The sequence below is a fragment of the Erinaceus europaeus genome, chromosome 8 (genome assembly GCF_950295315.1).
Source record: "Erinaceus europaeus chromosome 8, mEriEur2.1, whole genome shotgun sequence".
Taxonomy (NCBI): domain Eukaryota; kingdom Metazoa; phylum Chordata; class Mammalia; order Eulipotyphla; family Erinaceidae; genus Erinaceus; species Erinaceus europaeus.
Window position 1 is genome coordinate 18490141 of NC_080169.1, and position 20267 is coordinate 18510407.

Consider the following 20267-nt stretch of genomic DNA (forward strand, 5'->3'; position numbering starts at 1 on the left):
CTCAAAATAGGAGTTATCCTTTTTAGGAACTTGTGCATAAAGGCACAGGGCTCATACAAATATTCTAAGTTTGACTATTGAACCTTCTAGAGGCTTTCTTCTCCCTTCACTTAAAGAGCGTCCATGTTCAGCGGGGAAGGAATTACAGAAGCCAGACCTTCCACCTTCTGCATCCCATAATGACCTTGGGTCCATGCTCCCAGAGGGATAAAGGATAGGAAAGCTTTCAAGGGAGGGGATGGGATATGGAGTTCTGGTGATGAGAACTGTATGGAATTGTACCCCTCTTATCCTATGATCTTGTCAGTGTTTCCATTTTATAAACAATAATAAAAAAGAGCCATAACATGCATTTTAAATTCAATATAAAGGATGAGTAAAAATAACACCGTAGTGTTTGTCAAAAATTAAGCAGAATATACCTTCTTGTGCTTTTTTTTAGATTTTTAAAAATGTTTATTTATTTATTCCCTTTTGTTGCCCTTGTTGTTTTATTGTTGTCATCATTGTTGGATAGGACAGAGAGAAATGGAGAGAGGAGGGGAAGACAGAGGGGGAGAGAAAGATAGACACCTGCAGACCTGCTTCACTGCTTGTGAAGCGACTCCCCTGCAGGTGGGGAGCTGGGGGCTTGAACCAGGATCCTTACACTTTGTGCCACTTGCATTTAACCCACTGTTCTACTGCCCAACACCCTATTTCTTTATTATTATTATTATTATTATTATTTTCTCCTTTTATTTAATGGATAGAGATAGAGAGAAATTGAGAGGGAAGGAGGAGAGAGAGGAAGAGAGACAGCTGCAGTGCTGCTTTACAACTTATGAAGCTTTTCCCCTGCAGGTGGGACCAAGGGCTTGAACCTGAATCCTTGGACATTCTAACATGTACATTCTACTGGGTGCGCCACCATCTGACCCCCATGTTTTACTTTCATATGCAGTGTTTTGAGGAAGAGGATCAATAATTTTGTTTAGAAAAGCTTTGGAGGACGGGGGTGATAAGCATAATGGTTATGCAAAGAGATTCTCTCGCACCTGAGGCTCCAAAGTCCCAGGTTCAATCCCCTACACCACTGTCGTTAATGTTCGGGGCTCCAGCAGGCCAGGTTAGCTTCGCGAAGGTAGACAGAGACTCGACGACACACGGCTGGGCAGAGAAGCTGTATTTCTTTATTCACGAACAACGATTCAAAAACTAACCCAAACCAATCACCACACAGATCTGTCCTGTATCCTTCTGGCCGCCAAGAACTCTGGAAGTCCGTAGAAGTCTGTAGGGGGCAGGGGGCGGGGAGAAGGGGGCCCGGGAAACTAGCAGGGGCCAAACCACAATCTCCCAGAGATGGGGGGGGGGGGAGAGACCAAACCAATGTGAAGCACAGCAACACACCACCATACGCCAGAGCTGAGCAGAGCAGTGCTCTGGTGTTTCTCTCTCTCTCTCTCTCTCTCTCTCTCTCTCTCTCTCGCATCTTTCTCAAAAATAAATAAAATATATTTTTTTTAAAAGAAAGGAAAGTTTTGAGATCAGTCTTGTGTCCTGGGTCTAAGGCTGCTACTTGGTGGTTCTTTTATCTGCCTTTAGGGCTCTTCTGTGGTCTGCAGATTTCCTCTTCAGTTTAACTCTGTTTCACAAGACCATCCTCTGAAGAGGGGTGAGCAGAATGCAGGCCAGGCCCTCAGTCACTTAGGGATCCCATCCTGTGCCTCTGAGAAATAGAAATTAAGGGGCTGAGCACCTAGTCAAGTACATATAGTACTAAGTGCAAGGACCTGCACAAGGAGGTCGGTTCGAGTCCCAGGCTCCCACTTGCAGGGGGGAGATGTCACAAATGGTGAAGCAGATCTACAGGTGTCTGTCTTTCTCTCTCCCACTCTATCTACCCTCCCCCTCTCAATTTCTCTCTGTCCTATCCAATAAAATGGAAAAAATGGTAGCCAGGAGCAGTGGTTTCGTAGTGCTAGCACTGAGCCCCAGCGATAACCCTGAAGGACAAAAAAGAAAAGAAAAAGGAATTAGATCGCAAGGTAATAAATTAACTTGCTTTTCTGAATTCTCTCAGCAGAGACTCCCTCCCATTAAGTAGTTACTAGGCTAGTGGTCCTGTTCTACTGGCTCTGTAATACCGATTCAAATAAAAACTGAAGATGTGTATGAAGGCAGAGGAGAACCTAGAGGGGGTTAGATTATTATGTGGAAGACTGAAAAATGTTACACATGTACAGACTACTGTATTTTACTGTCGACTATAAACCAGTAATCCCCCCAATAAAGAAAAAAAAAAAAACTGAGGATTTGTTAAGTGACTTCCAAATGATTAATGATCCAGCTCCCCAGCCTCCCTCCCCCCAACCCCCGCCCCTGGCATCCCCTTATTTTGCCCATTGGGTCAAGGTGAAAATGGCGGAATAGTAAAAGGAGATTGACGCAGACCCTTCAGATCATATCACTGAATACCTAACTGCCTCGGAGTGCTGTATGCACTGTGCCCAGAGTTTGGCACACAGCTCTGACCACCTTGTTCTTCATTTGCCTGACCTTAGGTATCACTATGTACGCTGTTGGCATAGGAAAGGCCATTGAGGAAGAACTACAAGAGATTGCCTCTGAGCCCACGGAAAAGCATCTCTTCTATGCAGAAGACTTCAGCACCATGGGCGAGATAAGTGAAAAGCTAAAGAAAGGCATATGTGAAGGTACTGTCGCTTGCATCTAGAAGAGACCTTCGCAAGAACCTCTGGATTAAATATTATCTTGGGAGTCGGGCGGTAGCGCAGCAGGTTAAGTGCACATGGCACAAAGCGCAAGGACTGGCGTGAGGATCCTGGTTCGAGCCCCCAGCAGGGGAGTCGCTTCACAAGCAGTGAAGCAGGTCTGCAGGTGTCTTTCTCTCCCCCTTCTGTCTTCCCCTCCTCTATTTCTCTCTGTCCTATCTAACAACAATGACATCAATAACAACAATAACTACAACAATAAAAAAGGGCAACAAAAGGGAATAAATATTTTTTTAAAACTTAAAAAAAAAAAGAAATATTGTCTTACTCATTCCTTTAAAGTGCTCCCAGGATTGGGGGGATGACATAATTGTTAAAGGAAAAGGGTTTCTTGCCAGAGGCACCAACGATCCTAAGTTTGATCCCTAGCACCATGTCTATTCATATTTAGCACAGGAACCTGTGTAACCTCTGAGTCCCTGTCAGTCTGAGCTCGTAGTCCGAGCTCATAGTCCATGGTCACAGCTGGGAACTTTCTAGGCTGCACTCAGTTCAGGGCCAGTCTTCCTTGAGTGGCAGAGTAGGCTGACCCAGCCTCCCTTCAGAGAGTGGGGATGTCCCTACTGTTTCTACTTTATTGGGAAAACAAGTCCCTGGAGTGGCCCATGAGAAGGCTTATGCTGACATTTCTCATGGAAGCAACCAGTGCTGGTGGAGAGACGGATCTATTAGAGGTCTAGGCCTATCATTTCTGTTTAAGAATCCAAGGATTCCCTAACCAGGGCCCCAGATGATGGAGTGCTCTGGTATTGACCAAAAAAGACCAATATTAAGTGAGCCAGTCTCTCAGGCATGGTTATTTAACCAGCAAACCGCCAAGAATACCCAATGCAAAATTTCAGAATATCCTTGAGATGCCTGTATTGAGGAGGAAGGGGTGATAGTTGAAAATAAAAGAATACATTTCTCTGTGGGCACATTATTGGGTTGTCAGAAAAGTCATGATAGTGGTCCGGGAGGTGGTGTGGTGGATAAAGCATTGAACTCTAAAGCATGAGGTCCTGAGTTCATTCCTTGTAGCACATGTATCAGAGTGATATCTGGTTCTTTCTCTCCTCCTATCTTTCTCATAAATAAATAAAATATTTAAATAAATACAAGTCATAATGAATTTTTCTATCTTTTTCTATGCAAAAATGTGTCATGACTTTTCTAACAACCCAACAGAACACTAGGTCACTGTTTAGAAGTTACATTTCATTAATCCCGTGCCTTTCTCCATTGATTGTGCCAGGGAGACTCACCTATCACAATTCTGCCTGTTTATATACTTAATTATTTATTTACTTATTTATTCCCTTTTGTTGACCTTGTTGTTTTATTATTGTAGTTATTATTGATGTCGTCATTGTTAGATAGAACAGAGAGAAATGGAGAGAAAAGGGGAAGACAGAGAGAGGAAGAGAAAGATAGACACCTGCAGACCTGCTTTACCACTTGTGAAGCAACTCCCCTACAGGTGGAGAGCCAGGGGCTCAAAACGCGATCCTTAGTCCGGTCCTTACGCTTCGTGCCACCTGCACTTAACCCACTGTGCTACCGCCCAGCTCCCGACAATTCTGCCTATTTCTTTTTGTATACATGTCCCAGTTTCAGCCACCAAGAAAATCTCCATCTAAATAATATGTCTGTCTCTTAGAAAGGGGAGAATAATGAGATTAAAGGAGACGAGGAAGGAAGCTTTTCAGATGCCCAGTTCTGAAACTAGAGTTTGCCCAGAGTTATACCTCTAAAAGTGCTAAGTTCGAGTTTAAGTACTTATGTGGCATGACTACTATTGCTGCAGCTTAGCCCTTGGACACCTTTAGCTCTTATTTCCAGCCAGTCTTCTAGACATGCACCTGGAGGGGTAGGAGGGACATTCCCAAGGAAGATGTGCTTAAGCGACCTAGGCTTCTCTTCCTAGAGAGAACTCCCTAGTGATGTTGGTTTACTTGTTCCTTTTGAATTGGTGGTATTTCCAAATAAAACTGGAATACCCTGGGTGATAGCAGATAAGGAAGTTGTTCTTGGGACCCGTTTCCTGAAGGAAACATGCATGAAATGGGCTACGGAATGTCACTCCTTTTGGTTATCTTTTCCCTCTCAGCTCTGGAAGACTCTGATGGAAGTCAAGACTCACCAGCCAGGGAATTGCCAAAAAGGGTCCAGCAGCCAACAGGTGACTTCTGCCTTTCTTTCTCTTGCCGCTACCAGGGTTTTCTGTGGGACTTGGTGCCTGCACAACAACCCCATTGTCCCTGTCCCTGGTAGTCCTTTTTTTTTTTTTTCAAGATAGAAATAGGGAGAGAAAAAGAGAAGCAACTGTAGTGCTATCTACTGCTTATGAAATTCCCCCTCTGTGAGAACTGGAGATTTGAACCTGGATCCTCATACCTGGTAATGTGTGCATTCTACCAGTTGAACCACCACCTGGTCACCAGGTGATTTTTTAAAAATTATCTTTATTTATTTACTGCATAGAGACAGCCAGAAATTGAGAAGGAAGGGGGTGTTACAGAGGGAGAAAGACAGAGATACCTGCAGCACTGCTTCACCACTTGCAAAGCTTTCCCTCTTCAGGTGGGGACCGGGGACTCAAACCCAGGTCCTTGCACACTGTAACATGTGCGCTCAACCAGGTGTGCCACCACCCGGCCCCTACCAGGTGAATTTTTATTTATTTATTTATTTTAATATTTTATTTATTTATTTTCTCTTTTGTTGTCCTTGTTGTTGTAGTTATTGTTATTGATGTTGTCGTTGTTAGATAGGACAGAGAGAAATGGAGAGAGGAGGGGAAGACAGAGAGGGGCAGAGAAAGATAGACACCTGCAGACCTGCTTCACCGCCTGTGAAGCGACTCCCCTGCAGGTGGGGAGCCGGGGGCTCGAACCGGGATCCTTATGCCGACCTTGTGCTTTGCGCCACCTGCGCTTAACCCGCTGAGCTACAGCCCGACTCCCCCAGGTGAATTTTTAAAAGCAGTGTTTGTAGAAACTTTGGAGGACACTTCTACTGTTTTCCCCTAGACTCATAAAGAAGTGATGATAGGGGAGTCGGGTGGTGGCGCAGCTGTTTACGTGCATGTGGTGCAAAGCACAAGGACCAAATAAGGATCCCGGTTCAAGTCCCCAGCTCCCCACCTGCAGGGGAGTCACTTCACAAGCGGTGAAGCAGGTCTGCAGGTGTCTGTCTTTCTCTTCCCCTCTCTGTCTTCCCCTCCTCTCTCCAGTTCTCTCTGTCCTATCCAACAACAACAACAACATCAGTAACCACAACAATGTTAAACAAGGGCAACAAAAGGGGGGAAAAAATGATGATAGGGTGGGGGTAGATAGCATAATGATTATGCCTGAGGCTCCAAAGTCCCAGGTTCAGTTCCATATACCACCATAAGCCAGAGCTGAGCAGTGCTCTGGTAAAACTAAATAAATAAATTTTTTTAAAATGATAGTTTGATTTGAACTCTGCCAATTATGGATTTTTTTTTCTTCTTTTCCCCCTTGATTAGATAAAAAAACAGTCCCTCTGCACTTTAAGTCATAGCTGGTAATTTTGGGGGCCGGGGGCTACAGTACATTCCAGGGTAAAGCTCCACACTACATGCTAGGAATACCAACAAGTACCTTACTCTAACAGCTAATGGCTGCTTCCTAATCACGATCATGTTAAGCGGTTTGACTTCAATTTTCTTTCTCTTTTCAGAATCTGAGCCAATCACCATAAATATCCAAGACCTACTTTCCTGTTCTAATTTTGCAGTGCAACACAGATATCTATTTGAAGAAGACAGTCTTTCAAGGACTACACAAAAACTCTCCCACTTGACAAAATCTTCAGGTAATTTTAGCCAGAATCTCAGTAATAGGTAACTTTGATGCCAGCCTCTCAGCTTGCCCACAAGACTCAGCTGAAAGGAAGAAAGGGGTAGGAAAGGAGTGGAAAATGTGATCAGGGAGAAGAACTTAAGTTAAATTAAGAACTGAACAAATAAACCAAAGAACTGGGAGGAGTCTTCCTCCAGTCCACACTGGAGGCCACATCCAGTACTGGGAGCATAGGTAGCCCTTTCCTGTTATTTGCTGAATCTGACCACAGGGGAAAAGTTGAACATTTCTTTTCATTATAGCTTCCTCCATGTGCTGAGTCAGTCCTATTTTATGCATTTGAGAAGTCTGGTGGGTTACCGAGGTAAACACTTTCCATCTGCTTTCTCAGGAATTCCTTTGGAAGAAAAACATGATCAATGCAAATGTGAAAACCTTATAATGTTCCAGAACCTTGCAAATGAAGAAGTAAGAAAATTAACTCAGCGCTATATCCTTTATTGTGCCATATTGTGCTTCTGTGTAGAATGCCAAATTTCACAAATACTATCAGTGGGGATATGGAAAAAGAAGTCATTTCCACAAAGCCAAGAGTAGACAGTAGTCTCGGGCAGCCTGATACGGGTTTGAGAGCCAAGGGCAAGCCAAGCCAATTAGCAAGGATGTAGCACTTACTTGGCTACTTAAAGTTCTAGGCCATTTAGTAGTAAGGCTGGCCAATATGTAAAATTAAGAAATTCAGCCTTATTTAGATGTGTCTTTGCTTGCTTGGGAGGTTATGTACCTAGTCTGAGGTACTGATTCATCAAGTGCAGTGTACATAGACAACAAATATAGAATGAAGAAGTTTCAGTTCCAGCTAAACCACAAACCTTTCCTTTGGCCTCAAGCCATACTCTCCTGCATTCAGCTAGAGTGTATTGTCAAGGACTGAGGTTGGATATTATTTTGTTATTGTTATTTGGCAGCAGAGATGGTTTAGATCAGCACTCTAAAAGATGAAACATTCTAGCCAGGGAACAAGATGGAATGATTCATTAAAACAATATTGCAAATAAAAGGAATGCTTTGGGATACTGGAGAAATGAGGATTCAGTGTTTTATACACTGAGCATTCTGCCAACTGCTTTGAACTTAAAATGACAGTAAGCTTACAAAAGCTGGCTGCCGTCTACCTCAAAAGGAATCAGTGAGTCTATAGGGAAATTCTGAACTATCTGCCAATGGGTTTGTATTATAAGCAGCAAAATATATAAATCCCCTTTCTGAATGTTGGAAATCTGCTCTTCTAAGTAAAATGATTGGTGTGACAGATTAACACAGATGCTAGATCTGGGGTCTCTGTGCCACCAAGAGGTGAGTGAAGAGTTTTGAGTAGCTTATAGGCAAGAAGACAAAGGCTTAATTCTAGCATGCCATCTTTCCCTTTCCCCACCCTATCTCTGAAGGTAGATTTTGCAAGAGACCAAATAACTTATATATGTGGGACCAGGTGGTGGCATACCCTGTAGATTTCTCACTTAACTATGTGTAAGAACCCAGGTTCAAGTCCTTGGTCCCCACCTTGGGGTTCGGAGTTGAGAGGACAGGCTTCACAAATGGTGAAACATTGCTGAAGTTATATCTTTCTCTATTTCCCCTATTCTCTCTCTCCTATCAATCAAAAAAAAGGGGGGGTGCCAAGATGGCTGGATTCGTTGCACATGCACCAAGCCCTAGCAATAACCCTGGTGGCAATAAAATAAGTAATAAAGAAGTTATATAGAAAAGGGCTTGGGTCAGAGTTCAAGATAGGCAATCACCTTTTAGCCACATTTGGCATCAACGGTGAAAACCTCCCATCTCCTCACCTGATGTCCTAGCTTACTCTTTTTGTTGTTGTTATTGTTTTACCAGAGCTCTGGTTTATGGTGATGCAAGGGACTGCATCTGGGACCTCAGGGCCTCAGGCATGCGAGTATGTCTGTATAACCATCATGCTATCTCCCCCGCCCTCCTACCTGACTAAGGCTTTGTCCTTTCCTTGTCTTCTCTTTACCACATACCTGACATGATCAATCCTTACTCCCTGAGGTGTGTTACATGTTACTGGATTTACAAATATGCTAAAGTATATGACCCAAATATATAGACTTAATAGCATTTATTTAAAGAAAAAGTCACTAAAATCTCACATTATCAGGTTTTTTTTTTTAAATATTTAACAGAAATGGGAAGAGCAAGGAGTCTTTTCTCTTTTTAATTTTTTTGTATTATCTTTATTTATTGGACAGAGACACCCAGAAATTGAGAGGGACGAGGTGATAGAGAGAAACAGAGACAGAGAGACACCTGCAGCCCTGCTTCACCACTTACACATCTTTCCCCCTGCAGGTGGGGACTAGGGGCTCTAACCTGGGTCCTTGTGCATTGTAACATGTGTGCTTAGCCAGGTGTGCCATCACCCATCCCCAAAGTCATTTATTTTTCAGGAGTCAAATGTTCTTATATAAGTATCAAATCATATCTAAATGTAAATAAACCAGGAAATTCAGATTTCCTTAATTTGAGATTTACTAGAAGAAATGACACAGAGAATGGAAGCCCTGGAAAATCGCCTGAGGTACAGATGAAGATTAGAAATACATATTTGTAAGACATTGTATCAGGATTACTTGGAAAGTAGTTCAGAGCCCCAGAGATCAAGCTATTAATTCTGCAGTGCTGTGAGATAATCTGTAACTAGTGCTGAGAAAGCTGGTTTCCTATAGAAAAGGCAAAAAAATAAACACTAACATGTATAAATTGAGGTGGGGAAGCCCTCAGAATCCTAAAGAGAGTGCACTAATAAGCTTTACCAGGTATTCTGTAACATACTGTAGACATGATTTGCTTTGCCTCATCCTGTTTAGAGTTGTGATTCTATCTAATGACAAAGTAAGTTTGCACGGTCTTACTTCTATAGAACACTGGCTATAGAGATAAGATAGGAAAAGCTATCTTTTTTTGTATTAGATCTTACCTTGATATATGTATATGGATGTATGCTAAAGTCATAGGACATATGTGCTTGTATAACAAGTTGGATTTTTTAATATGATATTAAAATTCACTTCTGCTAATGGTGTGCTACATCCCTATGTATTCTTAGTTTAACTTTAAATGCAAGGTATGTATATAGATATATACGATGACATATATATATGATGGCCAACAGGCATAGAAAAAATGTTGATTGCTTGTTGGCCTTTGACAGAGATCAAGTATAAAAAAATGTTGATGTTCACTGGTAACAATCAGTTTGGTTAAAAACTAGCAAGTCTTGGAGCACTGTTAAGGATGTGAAAACAGGAGACTTTGTACACTGCTGAGAATGCAGAAGGTAAAAGGCTCTTTGGAGAATATGTCAGTTCAACAAATGCACATACCCTTTGCCCTAGCACCTGTGCTTAGAGGTGATCACCTGACAAGGTGATTTTAGTAGCTCCACACAAGGCCATGCAGGAGTATTACTAGTTTGTGGAAAAAAAAAAAAAAAAAACACACACACACACACACTAGAAGCAAGCTAGCCATCAGAAGACCTGGTAAGTGTGGCACAGTCCATAAGGCAAAAACTCACTATGTCACAAAGTGCAAGGACCATCCTAAGGGTCCTGGTTCGAGCCCCCGGCTCCCCACCTGCAGGGGGGTCACTTCACAAGCGGTGAAGCAGGTCTCCAGGTGTCTGTCTTTCTCTCCCCCTGTCTTCCCCTCCTCTCTCTATCCCATCCAACAACAACTACAACAAGAAAACAGCAAGGGCAACAAAAAAGGTAAAAGTAACCATTTCTTTTTTTTTAATTTTTTTATTATCATCTTTATTTTTTTTATTGGATAAAAAAAAATTGGACAGCCAGAAATCGAGAGGGAATGAGGAGATAGAGAGGGTGAGAGACAGAGAGACACCTGCAGCCCTGCTTCAAAACTTGTGAAGCTTTCCCCATGCAGGTGGGGACTGGGGGCTTGAACCCGGGTACTTGTGCATTGTAACATGTGTGCTCAACCAGGTGTGCCACCACCCAGCCCCAAAAGTAACCATTTCTTAAAAAAAAAAAAAAAAGTCAGGAGTCGGGCAGTAGCACAATGGACGGGTGTAAGGATCGAGGTTCACGCCCCCAGCTCCCCATCTGTAGGGGAGTTGCTTCACAGTTGATGAAGCAGGTCTAAAAGGTGTCTATCTTTCTCTCCCCGTCTTCCCCTCCTCTCTCCATTTTTCTCTGTCCTATCCAACAACGAAGACATTAATAACAACAACAATAACTACAACAATAAAACAAAAAGGGCAGCAAAAAGGGAAAATGAATATTTTTTTAAAGTCTCTTTTCATAACCCTTATGCTATGCTATCTCCTTAGCCCACATACTAAATTTTTTTTTAAAAAAGAGATAACTGTTTCTTTTTAAAATTTTTTTTTATTTATGAGAAATAATAGGAGGAAAGGCAAAGAACCAGACATCACTCTGGCACATGTGCTGCCAGGGATCAAACTCGGGACCTCATGCTTGAGAGTCCAAAGCTTTACCACTGCGCCACCCCCCCCGGACCACCACATACTAAATTTTAAGAGACTGGAGTTCAGTGACAGATCATGTGCTCTGTATGTATGATGTCCTGGGTTTGATCTCTAACACCAAAATCCAAAGCTTTCAAAAGAAATCAACTAATTCAACATATATACATAGAAAATTCAATAGCAATGGTTTTCATGCAAGTCAGTGGTGTCCATGCAAGTAGCACAGTAAGATGTGCAGTACTGCATGGCATCCACTGGCTCCCATCTCCAGCATCACATACACTTGAGCAGTTTCCAGCTGCAGTTTCTATGAGTATCTTCTCAATAGCAATCCACTGTGCTTTTCAAACACGTCTGTGTGTATGTTTTATTACCTAAGCCATGGGAGGACCTCAAGCGGGAGTCTCAGCCATGCACGTGCTATATCCACCCAGCTGAGAGATCTCCCCACTCCTAGATTGTGTGTGTGTGTGTGTGTGTGTGTGTGTGTGTACGTACGTACGTACTTGAAGAACAGACATTATAGTGGTTGTTCACATCAGAGCTCAAAAACTTCAGAAACACAAAAGGACATCTTCCCCCCGTAAGGTATTTTGGGAGCCATATACTTAAGTTTTTTTTTTAAAAATTTATTTATTGGATAGAAATAGCCACAAGTTAAGAAGAAGAGGGAGATAGAGGGAGACAGACACGCACAGCCCTGCTTCAACACTTGTGAAGTTTCCCCTCTGCAGGTGGAGTCTGAGGACCTGAACCTAGGTCCTTGCACACTGTAACATGTACACTCACCCAGGTGTGCCACCACTTGGAAGCCATAAACACAATTTATTTACCAGAGCACTGCTCAGCTCTGGTTTATGCTGTGTGTGTGTGTGTGGGGGGGGGGGGGAGTTGAGTCTGGGACTTCCTGAGCCTCAGGCATGAATCTCTTTGCATAACCATTATGCTATCTACCCCTGCCCCCAGAAGCCATATACTTTAAAGAACACCTTGAATATGTTTAATGTCAACATTTCAAAACAAATGTTTGTTTTTTGTGGTGTTGAGATCTCATCATATCCACCACTCTTGGGCCAGTTTTCAGGAAGAGACAACACAGTCCTGCTCCGTTCACGTGTGTCAGGGATCAAGCCTGGAGCTTTGGAACATGGTGAAGTGTTTCCTGTACCTAGTTGAGCTGTCTCTACATCAAGTCACGTGTTGATGTCAAATACTTCTCAGACATAAAAGGTGCGAATCAAAATATTAAACTTCTTTACATTCTTTAAGTCATCAAGTCCTGAAAATAGGTTTTTATCAACTTGATTTGGACTGCAGCATTCTTTTTTTTTTAAAACCAGAGCAGTTTAGCTTTGGTTTATGGTGATGAGGGGATTGAACCTGGAACCTTAGAGTCTCAGGCATGACCCAAGTGTATTTGCATGACCATTATGCTATCATCTCCCACACCCAGCAGAACTCTTGAAAACATTCCATTCCCTTTAGCTCAATTTTACTTCACTCTGTGGGGTCATGGCTCCCTCTAGTGGCTCTTTAAACTAACTTGTCGAAAGTTAAATACATTTTACCACAGGGTGTTTATAAAAAAAATTTCTCAGTAGTACACTTTCACATCTCTCCAAAACATGTAACACTAAATGTTCTTCTGGGAAATAACCTCTCAAAAAGGTAGCAGAGTGGATGTGTCAGGCAATTCTCCATTCAGTCCCTAGCATCACATACTGGAGTGATGCCCTGGTTCTCATAATGTTTAGAGGGGAAAAAGAGGCCAGGTGGTGGCGCACCTGGTTAAGTGCTCACATTACAGTATGCAGGGACCCAGATTCAATCTTTTTCCCACCTGCAGGTTTTTTTTTGTTTTTTTTTTTGGTTGAGGGCTGCACATGTCTCTCTCCACCTCCCCTGGCCTCAATTTTTAATAATGAAAAGGAGGAGTAAAGTGAGAACACCAGGTGCCACTCACTGCAGGGAACTAGAAGATCCACTTGGGAGTCGGGCGGTAGCTCAGTGGGTTAAGCATGTGGCACAAGGACCAGCATAAGGATCCGGGTTTGAGCCCTCGGCTCCCCAGCTGCAGGGGAATCTTCACAGGCGGTGAAGCAGGTGTCCACTCCCGCCCCCGCCCCCCTCCATTTCTCTCTGTCCTAACAATGACTACATTAATAATAACTATAACAATAAAACAAGGACAACAAAAGGAAATATTTTTTAAAAATCCACTTAATCAGCTTTAACTGTTTTGTCTCCATCTTTTGCTCTTACCACCACATATTGGGGACTTGCACTGTAGTGCCCACATGTATGGACTAAGACCATTTGAAGATTCTCCTTTCACTATTTAATAAGTTTGGGCACCTTTATTTAAAATTAGATGACCATAGGTATGGGGTTTATTTCTGGGCTCTCAGTTCTACTCCACTGATCAGTATGTCTATTTTTGTTCCACTATCAGGCAGTTTTGATTATAATAATGGTCCTATAATTTGGGAGTGTGATGCCTCCAGTTGTTTGTTTTTTTTCTCAAAATTATTTTGGCAATTCTAGGTATCTTCTGGTTCCAGATAAATACTTGTAGCTTTTGTTCTATTCTTACAAAAAAAAAAAAAAAATGGTGGGACCTTGATGGGGATTGCATTTGTACATTGCTCCAGGAAGAATATTAATTTTGATGTTAATTCTTCCAATTCATGAACATGAAATGTGTCTTATTTCTATTTCCTTGAATAGTAACTCAATTTTCAGGATACAAATCCTTCACTTCTATTAGGTTTATTCCTTGATATTTTATTGTTTTTGTTGCTATAGTAAAAGGGACTGACCAGACTAAAACAAATTACCTGGAATTCCATCTATTAAGCTTGCTAACACACTTTCATTGTAATTATGAAAAGAAATAAAATACACCTAGGAGCAGCCCAGACCTTTTTGATCAGTGGCATTTTCTGGCTGCACGTTAATGGCATTTCACAGCTGTCCCAGGTCAGAACTAATGAGCCATTTCTTAACTACACAAAAGATAAAGTCAGATGCTCTTGAAGCCTATCACAACGTAGAATGCCCTGGGAAATCTAGTCAACAGCAAAGATCAGTACAATTAAAATATTCTAAAAGGTGAACTGTGGTTGGTAAGGACAATTTCCTTACAAACATTTGACCTCTGCAAACAAGACAATCTAACCAAGCAATCATTAGCAAAGGTAGATTTCAGAAATTAGCAATGGCTACTCTCCCGAATTAAAGCAACAATTTCAGACTAAAAGCATGCAATTATGAAAGAAAAAAATTCCCTCATCTGAAAAATCTGTTATCAGATGCTTGATTCTACTTTCAATTCTTGACTTAATGGGTAGTGTATTGAAGGTGCCCACACATGTTGCACCAACCAAAATGAGCTTGTTGATACTAAAGTCTAAGACAAGATCTTGCTGGGGAAGACAATTGTTCTGCAAGACTCTTACGCCTGAAACTCTGAGGTCCCAGATTCAATCCCTAGACCACCATAAGCCAGAACTAAACAGTGCTCTGGTCTTTTAAAAAAAGTATTTATTCCCTTTTATTGCCCTTGTTTTATTGTTGTAGTTATTGTTATTGATGTCATCACTGTTGGATATGACAGAGAAATGGAGAGAGGAGGGGAAGACAGAGAGGGGGAAAGATAAGACACCTGCAGATCTGCTTCACTGCCTGTGAAGCGACTCACCTGCAGGTGGGGAGCCGGGGGCTCGAACCAGGATCATGATGCTGCTCCTTGAGCCACCCGTGCTTAGCTCACTTCGCTACTGCCCAACTCCCTCTGGTCTCTTCCTTTGCATCTGTCTGTCCTACAGGCATGAGTGGGTTGAATAAGGTTAACCCCAAGCAGCACTGAGTACTGAACACAAATGGTCAGTGTACTGTGGTTTTTCCCTTAAAAAAAACACAACAAAAAAACTAGTATAGCTACAGGCCCTTTGGAATATAACTAAAATAGGCCTACTTGCTATCTACAAAAGGGAGACCCCCCCCCAACTCTTCATCTGCACTATTCCAGCCTTTAGATTCATGATTAGTCAGCAACTTGTTTGGCTTTAACTCTCTTTTCAGCCACAAGGTTCCAGATGCTAGCATGATGACAACCAGACTTCCCTGGGCAGACAACCCCACCAATGTGTCCTGGAGTTCAGATTCCCCAGAACCCCACCCCACTAACTAGGGAAAGAAAGAGGCAGGCTGGGAGTATGGATCAACCAGTCAACACCCATGTTCAGCAGGGAAGCAATTAACACAAGTCAGACCTTCCACCTTCTGCATCTCACTATGACCTTGGGTCCATACTCCTAGAGGGTTAAAAAATAGGAAAGCTATCAAGGGAGGGGATGGGATATGGCGTTCTGGTAGTGGCAATTGTGTAGAGGTATACCCCTCTTATCCTATGGTTTTGTCAGTTTCCTTTTTATAAAAAATAAAATAATAAAAATAAGACAAGTCCTAGGAAGCACTGCCTGCTTAAGGGCCAACACTAAACTGAGTGTGAAATACGCCCCAAAAAACAATGAACTGAAGGTGCTGCAGAACTATGTCCTTTATGGGGGTCGGGCGGTAGCGCAGCAGGTTAAGCGCATGTGGTGCAAAGCCTAAGGATCCTGGTTCGAGGCCCCAGATGCCCACCTGCAGGGGCGTTGCTTCACAGTCGGTGAAGCAGGTCTGCAGGTGTCTTCCCTCCCCCCCCCCCCGCCTCGACATCAATAACTACAACAATAAAGACAAGGGTAACAAAAGGGAAAAATCAATAATTAAAAAAAAAAAAAAGAACTATGTCCTTTATGACTAAAATAACACCATTAACACCTTTTTGGGCAATCATGAACTTCTTTAAGATCTAATTATTCTAGCCACTGAGCTCATGATTATTCTAGACACAAGTACAATTTTCTCTTTTATTTGTAAAGTTATTTTATTTATGTAATTGTTAACTTTGTGGGTGAGGTTTTTATTTCTTATTTTTATTATACAAGTACAATTTTCAACCACACACCTCTAGGAAGGATCTCCCTTCACAAATTTATTAAAGTGTCTCAGTCTGTAGCAAAATTTGAGTGAGGAAAAACAGGTCATTTAATACTCATTGCCACAAAGACGGGGACTTTTAACTGTAAACTGCAGTACTAGTTAAACTAGGTACTGAATTTTGTCTCAAACACATACCAAGCAACACTGTGGAGTTATAAAAACCAATATCTTATAAGCACATGGAAACTAATACGTTGTAGTTCTTAATTCCCCCAAAGTCTTGCCTAGTCTATCTTCAGAAAAATATAAGATATAAAGAAATAAAATAAGCACAACACTTTTAAAACCTCCTCATACTTTATTACAGAAAATTTTTGCATGATTTACTTTTCACCAGTCTGTTCTGGCATGCTTCTGATGATATCAGAATCACCTACAAGATAAAACAACAAATTTAAAATTGACTTAGTGGCAACAGACAATCACCAGATTAGTGGCTTTATTTCCACACGTCATTATAGTAGCTATGTATCATCACTCCTCTAGATTGATCAAGATGCCTAGATTTAGCACAGACCTTTCGTATGTCAGGCACATCAATCAGACTTGGTTTATCACCCGCATTTAGATAGCCAGAACTAGGTAAAGAACTAGGTCTGGGGACACATGCGTGGTCTTAATGTAGCGAATGGTTAGCCTGCCCTGATCATTATAAAACCAGAACAGCGAGAATATTCGCAGTATTTTATTATTATTAAGTAAATAAGTGTAAGTTCCCAACACATTATGTTCTTAGAAGACATTTCTTTTGCTCAACCCAATGTCTACTCAGACAACCAGAAATACATACTCTTCCCATTTAATTTCACTTTTTCCTAAGTACTTTTTTTTCCTAAGTACTTTCTTAAATCCGTTTAGTAAGCTGACTTTGTCATTTTAGTTGCTTCAAATGAAAGTCGTCATCTCAAAGTAAATTCGCTTGTGACAAATTTGATCATAATGCACTGAGGTTATCAATTCTATAATATGAAAACAATACACTTTCCATTGATCCAAATTCTCACTAACTTAACTCAGGAACCAAAAATATTTCTGTAACAAAAGTATTTCTGTACTTGGTGTGTGTGGGGTGGGGGCCTGTATTTTGTTTAAAAAGCTTACCTGGATCAATGATGGCCAGTGTGCAGACTCTGTAGTATTTTCCACATGCTGTGCCTAATTCAATATTATTGCCACTGTAGTGATGAACACCAGTTTTGGCCAACATGGCATAGTACTCAATTTCTGATTTCCTTTTGAGAAGCATAAAATGAAAACCTTAAGTAACTAATAACTACAGGTTACTACTACACACTAGCTTTGAACTGGTGAGGACTTAAAGCAGTTCTAAGTAAATTGCTCTTAAGCACATGTCCTCTACAAATATTAATCATGCTTTTCTTGAGACTCCTTAGTAAGGAAAACCAATTATCTACCAAAGATCTGCTTAACACAGTAACATACTCATGGTACAAAAAGCATATGACCAGAGGATGGAGGGTAGATCGTAGAGTGGCTATGCAAACAGATTCTCATGCATGAGGCTCCAAAATCCCAGGTTCAATCCCCCCACACCACCATAAGCCAGAGCTGAGCAGTAATAATAATAATAATAATAAATACTGACAGTCTCACAAATTCAAAATCCTAACAGCACCAATGTCACCACAAGTGGATGGATGGCACAAGCCCAGATGTCACCAGACACTTGCTAAAAATGCAGTCGCCGGATCAGCCTTTTAACCAAAGCACACGATTATGCATAATTACTAATATGCATAATTTGACAAGCAAGGCTACTGCAGACAAGACATTAAAGGCTTAAAATGAGAGATCGGCAGGCAAAACAGCTCACTTGGATAGTGTGCTGCTGTGCCATGTGTGAAACTCAGGCTTGAGCCCGGCCACTGCTGCATTAAGAGACTTTGGTGCTGTGGTCTCCCAGTCTCAAAACCAGTAGTCAGAACAAACCAGGAGGGTTGGGTAGATAGCATAATGGTCATGCAGAGGGTCTCAAACCTCAGGCTACAGAGTCGCAGGTTCAATCTCCTGTACCACCGGTAAACCAGAGGAGCAGTGATCTGGTACATAAGTAACAAATGGCGTGGAACCAGCACATTGCAAGGTTTATCAGTGATGTGGACTCCCACCTAAAACGCTGCAGAACAAGTCGGACACCTACCACTCTTCTGTAAAGTCCATGTTTTTTTTTTTTTTTTTAATGTATTAGCATCACCCTGAGTTCAAATTCAAAAACAGTGGATCAGGCAAAAAAAAAAAAAAAAAAACTTGGCTCCGTACATTAACATAGTGGAAGAACAAAGCGACTTATTTTTACGATGATCGGCTTTTCTAAGCCCAAACCTCAGTTTTTCTACCAAAAAAAATAAAAAATAAAAAATTTAAAGTACCTCAAAGTTAAAGAGAAGCATGGATCATGCGTGTTTCCCTGCTAAGTCCTGAGGTTCTGTGTGTTTTTTCTCTCTTCCGCCGGCACTTCCCACAAGCACCAAGTTTACACTTGGGAGAATGTGACCGGGGAGGCAGCAGAATTAAGAGCCAAGCATTCTTAATGCGCTTTGCCAGTGTTGCCCGGAGAAACCAAATCGCACCTAAAACCCAGTTCACGTGGCCCAGCTGCAAGTCCACACTCCCCGTGGACGGACCGCCGGACGGGACGGACTGATCCGCTCACCTCAAGGCAGGGCAGTTGTTGGCCAGGATGACCAGCTTGGCTTTGCCTTGTCTGATCATCTTCAGAGTCTGCTTGTATCCCAGCACGTACTTCCCGCTTTTCATCACCAGCTGGAGCCTCGAGTTGATGGACTCCAGCGACTTTTTCTACAAGGCAAACATCCCACACTCACTTCAAGATCTTGCCGGCAGCCGCTTCAAAACTGGAGCCAGCTTCTCGGAAGCCAGACTCCTTCCCATAGGAAAAGAAAAAGAAGCTGCGGAACTCGAGGGTCCCAAGTCATCAAGGCGACCTGTCGGGGGTCTCCCGCGACGGCGCCGAGCCCGCAGCCTGCTCACACCTGCCCGCCCGGCCGAGCCCCGGCTCTCCACGTGAACCTGCTTCCGGCCCCGGCCCGCTCCACTACTCACCGTCTTCTTCGCGGCCACCATCTTCCTGCCTTAGGTGCGGGACGGCCCCCAACCTAGAGCGTGTAGGAGACAGGACAGGGCGTTCAGAATTCGGGGCTCCAAAGGGCAGCCCGCGACGCCTGAAGCTTGGCCCGAAGGAGCCACTCACCAAGAGCAGCCGCCAAGATGGCCGGGGAGAGAGAAAGGAAGGAGTTCCCACAATGCAAAGCTCTTCACGGCCCGGTCGAGACCCGGAACGGAAGTGTGTCGACAGCGGAAGGGGCGGGGTCAGAGTCCAGGATGCGTCCGCCGGTTACTTAGGAATCTGTTTTGTGGGGCTGTGCGGGTGTTAAGTTTCTCTGGGCTTCGTAATTCTAAACTTCAAACTCTGTGTTACTTTGCCTGTGTGAGCTGCGGACGGTAAAAATGAGGCAAGTTCAGACGTGGCGAGAAGCCGACCGAGGGTAAAGTGGGAGGAGTAGAGAGAAGTGGCAGTGGAGGTGGCTGAACCTCTTGAGTGCCATGGAACTCCTCTCTACCGGAAGCCGTGCTTCCCGGTGGGACTCCTTACTTTGCAGCTTCCGGTTCTTGCCTTCCTTGTGAATTCCCGCCTGGCATGCGCTGCTTGGGACTCGCGTAAACTGCAGAAGCGTCTGAAGATGCTGGCGGCCAGCGCTTGGAAGCCGAAGTGGCCCAGAATGAGCAGCAGAGGGGTATACTTTTAAACAATCATCTTGCTCAGAACACTGGGTAGTGATGTAATGTCCATGGACGGATCCCTGGAAACATCAGGCACGGGAAAAGAAAAAAAAAAAGGTGCCACACCTGGTTAAGTGCACACATTATAGTGCACAAGGACTTGGGTTCAAGCCCCCGGTCTCCCACCTGCAGGGGGAAATCTTCACAAAAGCTGCAGCAGGTCTGCAGGTGTCTCTCTGTGTCTTACTATATCCCTTTAAATTTCTCTCCGTCCTACTATCATACCTGATAGTAAAATAAAGTTAAATAGATTATTAAAAAGGAAATTCCGCCAGC

General features: G+C 42.8%; 2 protein-coding genes and 1 non-coding gene across 5 annotated transcripts in view; 1 reads left to right on the forward strand and 2 right to left on the reverse strand.

Annotated features, from left to right (window-relative positions):
* Window positions 1-9687, forward strand: part of MATN2 (matrilin 2) — a 153666-nt gene extending 143979 nt beyond the window's left edge. For 2 of the 3 annotated variants that reach the window (XM_007532273.3, XM_016192260.2), the window contains 5 exons: window positions 2547-2699; window positions 4867-4938; window positions 6465-6599; window positions 6978-7076; window positions 9143-9687. In XM_007532273.3, the coding sequence (XP_007532335.2) occupies window positions 2547-2699; window positions 4867-4938; window positions 6465-6599; window positions 6978-7076; window positions 9143-9198 (515 nt within the window). In that variant the 3' untranslated portion in view covers window positions 9199-9687. The remainder of the gene's footprint in view (window positions 1-2546; window positions 2700-4866; window positions 4939-6464; window positions 6600-6977; window positions 7077-9142) is intronic. The other variant, XM_007532281.3, reaches the window with a different exon arrangement.
* Window positions 9688-16444: 6757 nt separating this feature from the next.
* RPL30 (ribosomal protein L30) lies at window positions 16445-19443 on the reverse strand. Its single transcript, XM_060196004.1, has 4 exons — window positions 19254-19443; window positions 18844-18989; window positions 17271-17401; window positions 16445-16542 (listed from the first exon to the last, which is right to left on the reverse strand). Exons 1-4 carry the CDS (start codon window positions 19272-19274, stop codon window positions 16493-16495), a joined length of 348 nt encoding a protein of 115 aa, XP_060051987.1. The 5' UTR covers window positions 19275-19443; the 3' UTR covers window positions 16445-16492.
* On the reverse strand, window positions 16719-16850 carry LOC132540066 (small nucleolar RNA SNORA72). Its single transcript, XR_009551334.1, has one exon. It is a non-coding gene; the product is annotated as a small nucleolar RNA SNORA72 (small nucleolar RNA).
* Window positions 19444-20267: the final 824 nt, after the last annotated feature.